Here is a 9,281-nt window from a genome sequence, read left to right on the forward strand (position 1 = left end):
GTTTTTTTCATTCATACTTTCATTCGTTCATGTACAGAGTATATATAGAGGGTAATCACCATTCTAAGAATGGGAAAGAATGATACAAGGAAATAATGATATAAGGAAATAACAACTAATATCCTAATATCTCAATATTCCTAGTATCTCAATATTCCTAATATCTTAATATTCATAATATCTCAACTTTCCTAATATCTAAACATTCCTAATATCTCAACACTAAATGATATAAGGAAAGAATGATATAAGGAAAGCATTCCTAATATCTCAACAGGCCTCAATCACTTACGTTTGCAGATTCTTCTTTCACATCAAAACTGGCGTAGTTACTACATGAATGTAGATATTTGCGAGTTATAGCGTCCATTTCATGTAGTAATATTTCCTTGAGGCTTTCCGGGCCAATCATGGACAATGTCAAGTTTTTAAGGTACTCGTGAAAGACCCCATGGTACGCTAATAAGCTTTGTTCTCCCATAATCTTGAGAGCACTTTCTGTGTAAGAGCAGTAGATTGACTTCCCTTCTTTAAAGATAAACTAATTAAGCTCTGAATCTCCAGATACAACCATCAGATTCCCAACCAATCTAGTTTTAAACACCGACTCGTATATGAAATTAAGAGAAAATAAAACTATGGAGAAAATAGAATATATATATATATATATATATATATATATATATATATATATATATATATATATATATATATATATATATATAAAAGAATAATATGTAGCTACTAGCTCAGATACGGGTCTTTGTGGTTGCCCTGATGGTACCAGGAGGGCAACCACAAAGACCTTAGTCTTGAATTCGAATCCTGGGGAGGCCACTCTGGATCACTTTGGCACCAAAGCCAAAAATCTAGGGTGTCGCATTGGCTCAGCCTAGGCATCGAGATACAAATGTACAACATTCTTGATTAGGTTTATGATTTCTTAATTGGCATTTATCACTTGGAAAGGCTGTGTTTCAAAAGAAAGGAGAAGGAAGGCCACTTATATATACAAGTTAGCATAGCCCTGTTGATTGGTTTACGATTTCTTAATTAGCATTTATCACTTGGAAAAGCTATGTGTTTCCAAAAAAAATGGAGAAGGGAGGCCACTTATATATACAAGCTAACATAGCCTTGTTGACTAGGTTTATCATCTCTTAATTGGCATTCACCATGAGATTCATTTACATAATTAAGCTTTTGGTGGGGTTTTTATCCCAAATACTTGTAGAAAAAAATATATATTTTAAAAATATTGTCAAAAGAATTACTTATTAAGTACTACTTTCTAAATGATCTTTTGGTAGGCATAAATGATCTTTTAACTTTTTAAAACTACTTTCTAAATTTTGTCAAACGATTTTTTTTTTAAATGTTTTTCACACTAGAAGTACTTTTTAGGTTATAAGTGCTTTTTAGAAGCATTATCAAATAGACTGTAAGCAATTTTAAGAGGTATTTTGTTGAAATTGCCATAGAATCAATTAATTTTTAAGCCTTAAAATTTTGGATTAAAGGTATAGTTTTAACACATTTTTGTATTATTTTTTAAAACTATTTTTTGATGTCTTATAGGACAATAATTTGAAAACCTAAAATATTTTGAACCTATTTTTTATATTTTTAATATATGTTTTAAAAGTAATTTCTATACGTAGTGCTTTATTTTTAATTATTTTTCATATTTATATAGTTATTTTTAAAATGATCCTCCAAAAACAAATAAAATAATTAACTAACAAATATTCTTCTCCAAAAATAACTTACTTTCTGTTTTCAAAAATAAAAAATTACTTTTGATTATTTTATTATCAAATATATTTTCTTATTTTTTTTTTATTCTCGCAGCCGCCGACATCCCTAATTCATTCTTTTTGGCCATGTGCTTTCCTCATTATAGGGGTCAAGGTCGTGGACTTAAAAAAGCAAAGGATGGTGAAGGTCAAGTACTTCAGATTAACAAAGAACATAGTATTTTGGATTCACTTCCAATGATTTGAAAATCGGGGTGAGACTGGAAGTTTGGAACCGCAGCCTTCTTTACCCTTTGGGTTTTGTAATATAGGCTGAACTTTATGTAATTAGAAAACATGGAATTGTTTCATTTTATTTATTTATATCTATTCTCATTTTTATTTAAAAGTAAATTAAAAAATAAACGGAATGAATGAGATATGATAGATATGGAAAATTCTCATATGGGCTTCTCTCACTCGATTTAATTTTTATTTTCAACTTCTTTTGGTTTTTCTATTTTTGAAAATTTAAATTCTATTAAAAATAAATTAATATTATAAAAGATGAATATTGCGACTATCCTTGTAAAAAGACAAGTTTAGTATAAATTATAAATTCTTTTCTTCGAGAGATGGTTCAATGTAAAAGGAAGTTTAATTTTTACTTTGAATTTAGTTTTTATACAAGTTCAATGAAAAATAATATTTTCAAAAGGTTAAATTTGATTCCCAATAAATTTAAAGGAAAGAAAACCAAGAGAAAATATTAAAGAAAATAAAAATAGATTTAAATTATACGCTACTTTAAATTCATTTCATTTATTTTAAATATTCTATATAAAAGTTAAAAGTTTAATAATTTGAAAATGAAAAGTTTATAACTAATTTTAATTTTTTTTTCATATTTTCACAGTAAAATTAAATGAAGAACTTTTTTTTTTTCTTAATACTTTCTTGAAATGAATTCAATGTAAAAATGTTGAATTTGACTTCATGTCAAATACCCTTGTAGAGTTTGAATACGTTTACAATCAAAGAAAATAAAAAGAAAAAGATTAATTTACCCTTACCACTTAAAAAAAAAATCAATATAGTATATAAATAACTCTAATATATATTCAATTTTTAAAATTTTATTTTTATAGTGTCAAAAAAGAACTTTAAGGTTTTACTTAAAGCAATCACTTCCTAGAAAGCACTTTAAAAAAGAGTTTTAAAATCCGTTTGACAGATATTTTAAAAAGTAATTCTAGCTTAAAAATATTCGATATTTTACAAAATTTAGAAAATATTTTAAAAAATTTTAAAAATCACTTATATTGAAAAATTATTTATGGTATTTTCTAGAAAAACACTAGATATACCATTAAAAATACTTCGAGCCAGAGCACTCCAGTTCATATGGTGGCACCCAACCATGGACTAAAACCTCTGACATCATTCCTTGCAAATACTACTAATTAATTGGGTTGAGAAATTGTCAAGAGCAGCCTTGCTCCCACTTCCCTCAGGACAATACTACTAATCCATGTACCTTTGTTGGATTGATGAGACCAAGAAGTGGTGGCCGGGTATATGATGAGGAATCTGCAGGCATTCGGCTGCAGGATCGAACCATCTTATCTCACAAACTTGCTATAAACTTGAAGCTAATGTGAATATACTCTATGAGAGCATTGGATCATTGGGCATGAACATGAAAGGCGGTACAAGACTTCAAAAATTTTCTCATCCCTCTTTCCAAAATTGTTTTTGGCTGTCATTTGACAACTATGATGTTAAATTTATATAATTTTTTATTTTTTAAAAAAATTAAAATATTTTTAAATCACACTCCTAAACAAGGAATGAGTAATACTAGCCCTAACAAAGTTAATTTGAAAATAAAAATAAAAATAAATAAAATAAAAAAGAGAAGTTAATTTGATGTTTTGTTGAATAAAAAAAATGTGATGATTATATTTGCAGTCATGAATAATTCCCATACTTCCACCAAACCCCATCCAAAACAATTTTTTTTTCCCCTTGAAGCATCAAACACCAATTCCAACAAACCCCCACCAAACACCACAACACCCACAAACTGCCACCAACCAACCCTCCCAAAACCCTAAAACCCCACAAAAAGAAAAATGAACAAATAAAACATCAGACACTCTTTGGGAAAAAAGAATGAATCAGCTCTTGATCTGTGTGAAGAGATTTATCCATTGTGGTAAAACCCTCAGAACAGGGTTCAGAGAAAAAAAAAAAAATCAATTCTTCCTGTAAGAAGATGTTTTTGATCCCGGTTGATCTGTAGCAGCAGCTGGGGCCGTCCAATACTGCTTTACTGCCCATACAATCTTTTCTGTGTGATGGGGACCCTCTTCATGGTCCACAATTTTGCTGTTCCAATTCAGTCTCTCAATGATGCTCTGGATCTTCACCACCATATCCACATCGTCTCTCAAAATTACAGTACCTCCTGGCCTCAAAATTCTGTCCATTTCCAACAGAATATTTTCCATTTCGCATCTGTTCCACAAAGCACACTAGAATGATCAGATTTATGATCCTAAAAACCTCTAAAAATTTGAACTGAAAACGTTGTTACCTGTCCTTGTAGAGGGTAAAAACCGAATCGCCATGAATGAAATCATAAGTTCTTGGATAAGTTGACATGGCCTCACACCTATATAAAACCAGACGATAAGAGTGTTATCATAACAGTGAACATCTTCCAGTTGATTTCATAAAGATGGGGAGAATTAAGCATACCAATTCTGATAAGTTCCTATCAGTCCACGTTCATAGATGATGCCAAGGGTGTTGATCTCAGCCTCAACTGGGACAATGTTCATAACCCACAGTGGATCATTTATGAGTGCAGCTGCAAAGCCTCCCAAGTAGGCGTTCATGTCAAGAATGTTCCGGAATCTTCCGGGTACTGCGAGATTTCCATCGAAACCCTTGTAGTATGTTACTCTCTTCTTCCATTTGTCTGTATCTTCTCTGAAAATCTTAGCTGTGATTCCCTTCACGCTACCTCGCATAATCCTTGGAGGGACTGAAGTCAGCCTCTCTGGCCATTTTGTCAGCATCCCACCAGCTATGTCTTTGACATGGCCAACTTCAGGCAACGGGGTTAGGCAATTCTCCAATTTGGTGTACCTGCAGATGATACAAACGGGTTAGAAGGATCAGTGAAATGCAAGTAACAGATGGGTAGAGTCCAAAGAGCTGAACAAAAGGAAGAGAGTAGTTTCAGCCTAACAAGTGTTTGGCTGGAGAATGACATCCAACAGCTTTCAGCCTTTATCATCAAGTTGGTTTTGGTATCAATGATGAATTGTTCTCTAACAGTATGGAAAGAATATTTTAATTTTACTTTTGTGGTTTTCTTGGTGATTTCATTTAAGTTAACACTATAAACAGTCACAATCCTTGACGGACAAGTTATGAAAGTGGCAGAAAAAATCGAAAGGGAAAGGAATGTAAAAGTCTGAATGATCATATATGATTATAAAACTAAAACACAACATAAGGCACTTAAATAATCTAAGAACACATTACCATGCCTGGTCTGGATCTTTTCCCTGGCAAAAGGGCGGTTTTTTGTAGACCTTTCGGTTTATTTGACAGTGGGCATGATTAGTAGGTTTCTGCCAAACAGCAAGATCATCCTTCTCAACCAATTTCTTCCAGCACAGGCTTTTGGCAACAGCCTCAATCCCAGATTGTTCATTGTTCAGATCTTCAGCGGTTCTGTTCCAGCCTTTCCAGTGTTTCTTCCAGTTTACTGGTGGCCCGGAGAGAATCCAATACCCTCCAGGCCGTAAAATCCTATCTATTTCAATTAAATAAAGCCCATCTGCCCAACAACCATAAATCAAACTCAAACCCCCAACACTAAAAGAAACAAAGGGAATGCAGAAAATACGAAAAATTTACAGAAATTTATTACCATACTGGCCCCAAGGAATCAGACAGCGAGAACAATGTGCCATATCAAAAGCCCTTGAAGGGTAGGGAAGCCTGATAGAAGCCATTACTCCTATCAACGCCGGAACTCCTCGCTCAAGCGCAAACTGCACCTGAGCTTCATGAGTGTCCCTCGGCGCAAACGATACCGTCAAGATGTTCCTTGACAGAAGGTAAGCTCCCCAGCTTGCAACCTGCAGAAAAATTCAAGGCCAGTTGCATATAAACCATTCATTGTATTTTGGTTTCATCTGATGAATCAAAAATGAAAAAAGCCCAACATCCATCACTGTCATGTGAGCTGGTCTGTCGCCTGATGAAATCAGTTAGCAGCATGTTTGATACTCTGAAGAAAGTTTTAATATTTAGGCCTTGTTTGATTGAATGGAAAATGAAAAAAGTTCTAATATTCATCATCAACAGCTGTTGATTGTACAAAGTGTAAGATGTAATTATACTGCAAATTTGTTGTATTATTGAAGGCTACTACTCTAGATGAAAATGTAAGATCTGAAGTTAGGTGTAATTAAAGAAGATAGAAACAAAAATTGAGAGATTTAGCCAAACTTTACTTGAAGTGTTTAGTACTCAAAGGGATTCAACAGCTGATGGCAGTTCTAAAAGCTTATATATGATCAGTAATAATTATTAGACAAAAGACTTCAAGGTTCAAAAAAGGGAGCCCATGTAGATTGATATTCAAAAATTTAGAAAGATCTTTCCTTACCCGAAGTCAACTTTCAATTCAATAAAAATAAATAAAAGTAAAATTAAAAAATAAAAAAAAAAAAACCAAAAAACCAAAAAACCTCTCAATAGAACACAAAAGGCTAGTGGATTGGAAAATCCCTTTATTCTCTCTTTTACTTTATTTTCTACAATAATTTTAAAAAAGGAAAGTCAAAGAATTTAAAATATTTTATGGTATCCCCAGATTTTTTATTTTTTCTTGCTATAAAAACATATTCTTGTAGTATAACAAAAGGAAACTCATAAAAGTGGGATATCATCCAATGGAATTGCCTTTTATGCCGGCAAATGAAATTCGAACCGGCCGGTTCAACCAGCCAGACAATGAATGAAATAGGTATACCTAAAACGACCTGCTCGACCTATCCGATTTCCGGCAGGTGGCAATTCGGAAAGGAAAGAGAAGAATAGAAGATTTTACGTACCCCACAGCCGGTGTCAATGGCAGTTCTGATGGACCCATCTTTCAGATTAATCAACTTCCCTATTTCGTCAATGTAGGCGTCAGCACCACGAGGGAACATGGTCCCACCGCCCGGAAACCTGAACCGCTTCCCCTCGAACCGGACCCAGTTCTGAACCGCTTTCTCCACTGTCAACTCCTTATGCGGCACATTCGCGAACCACACCGAGTCCCGACTCTCCGGCCATCGGAACGGCGTCGTATACCCGTTGGGAGCCGGCACGCGGCACTTCAGAACCTCGTTGGGCTCCGGGCAGTGCCTCTCCCGATAAACCAGCATCACCCTATCGAACTTGAGCGACCGCTGGGCGTCCTCGCAGGGGGTGTACTCGCTGAGGTACGTAGGACAGGCGGGGAAGTGATTGGCACGCGCCGGTGAGGCAGGCGCGATGGAGAGGTCTATGGCGGAGTGGTGGGTGTCGAAGTCGAGAGTGTGGGATTTTGGGGCGACGCCGCTGATGTTCTGGAGTTGAGTGCATTCGCTTTCGGCCAAATTCGCGACGCCGCCTCTGGTGTGCTGCCAGATTCCGACGATGTAGAAAATTGAACAGAGGATGACGCTGGTGGCCAAGTAGTAGAGATTGGGTCTCTTGGCCTTCGACGCCAGATAATACGACGGGTTTGGCCACGCCATTGAAGCCCAAACACAGGGAAACAGAGATTTCGTTTCGTCTTAGAAATCCCTGCACCCTGTCTGTATGTGATAAAAGCAGAGAGAGAAAGAGAAAAAATAAAAACGGGGGTGACGAGTGAACTCTTCGAGATTTATTAACGAAGAAAAGGACACCGAGCGCGTGGGGAGCACGCGCCTACGCTCTGTCTCGTGAGCGAGTTAACAAGTCTGACAACACACACCAGTGTCCCAATTTACAGGGCGGGTGTCCATTTCGAGCGGGCTTTGTGCCCTTACCAAGGGCACATAAAAATATTAGCTGATTTTTACTTCTGATACAAGTAATTTAATATTTTCGGAGACAATTATATACTAAATTTACCTCTAAGTTTAAAATTATTTTTATTTTTATTTTTTAATTTCTTGATAGTTTTTTATATTTATGAATTTGTAAAAATTTGGTCATTTTTTGCGTATGTGCTGAGCTGTCATTTGGGGTAAACAAGGGAATGGTAGCTGTTTTTCTTCATGTTAACGTAATACAAATTTATTAATATTAGCTGTAACCGTGCAAATTTGTATTTTTTCATTTCATTTAATTTCATGTCATTTAGATTTAATTTGTTCTTCGAAATAGTAATGAATGAAGCCCACTTGTTATGAAAATTATTTAAGATATTGTAAATAAATTATGAGAAACAAAATTCAAGAATTAAAGATGATGCAATAATATAAGGGAAACTCCATTTCAAAAATTAAAATGGCCTTAAAAAGATTATGATAAAATCATTAAGAGATATGTCACCACCTAATATACTTATTTTGGATGATAAAATTTTTATTCTTGATTTTGCTTAATAGAGAAATTAGACTTCCCTTCACAGTGATTTTAGAAAGTGTTTTTTATTTAAAAAAGTATTTTTAAAAAAATAAATATTTGAAAAAATTTAAAAAACACATTTTAAAAATATGAAAAGCCACTTAAGAGTTTCGTTTAACAATAATTTTAGAAAGCGCTTTTAACCTAAAAATGTTTTTGAAAAAACATTAGGTGTTTGGAAAATTTAGGAAATATTTTTAAAATTTCAAAAAATTATTTATAGTATTAAAAATCACTTGTTGTGTTTTTTGGAGAAATACTTCATAAGTGATTCTTCTAAAAACATTTTTTGAGAAAACACTTCCAATAAAAATACTCTCAAATACACTCTTATGGTTTTTTCTAGATAAATACTTGATAGTTGATTCTCCTAAAAACGCTTTAAAACACTTCTATTAAGAGCTCATTTGATAGTGATTTTAGGAAATATTTTTAATTTAAAAAATATATTTGAAAAAAAAAATTAGGTGTTTAGTAAATTTTAGAAAATACTTTTAAAATTTTGAAAAATCACTTATTATATTTGTTGAAAAATTATTTGTAGTGTTTTCTTATAAAAACACTTTCAAAAAGGAAAAAAAAAAAAAAAAAAAACTCTTCCACTGAAAATACTTTAAAGAAACACAGTCAAATGTACTCTGTACATCAAGTAGAAACACTAATAAATGTCATATAAATTAAATGCATTTATCATTTTAATTACATTTAACATCATCATCGGTATGTATGGTATACAGGAATGGAATAGAAATATGATAAAAATGGAGATAAATCACAATAGATATCCTATAAAAAAAAAAAAAAAAAAATCTCATTTAGATTACGATTTGATTTCCATAGTAACGAAATTTTTTATTTTATGCCCATTCACAT

The 9,281-nt window shown here is 33.3% G+C and overlaps 1 protein-coding gene across 1 annotated transcript; it reads right to left on the bottom strand.

The window, feature by feature from the left end:
• Positions 1–3,900: 3,900 nt before the first annotated feature.
• On the bottom strand, positions 3,901–7,637 carry LOC117931755 (probable methyltransferase PMT15). Its single transcript, XM_034852809.1, has 6 exons — positions 6,878–7,637; positions 5,686–5,896; positions 5,295–5,592; positions 4,500–4,892; positions 4,336–4,413; positions 3,901–4,256 (listed from the first exon to the last, which is right to left on the bottom strand). The coding sequence occupies exons 1-6, from the start codon at positions 7,547–7,549 to the stop codon at positions 3,995–3,997; spliced, it is 1,914 nt and encodes a 637-aa protein (XP_034708700.1). The 5' UTR covers positions 7,550–7,637; the 3' UTR covers positions 3,901–3,994.
• Positions 7,638–9,281: the final 1,644 nt, after the last annotated feature.

Source organism: Vitis riparia, chromosome 15 (assembly GCF_004353265.1).
Source record: "Vitis riparia cultivar Riparia Gloire de Montpellier isolate 1030 chromosome 15, EGFV_Vit.rip_1.0, whole genome shotgun sequence".
NCBI lineage: Eukaryota > Viridiplantae > Streptophyta > Magnoliopsida > Vitales > Vitaceae > Vitis > Vitis riparia.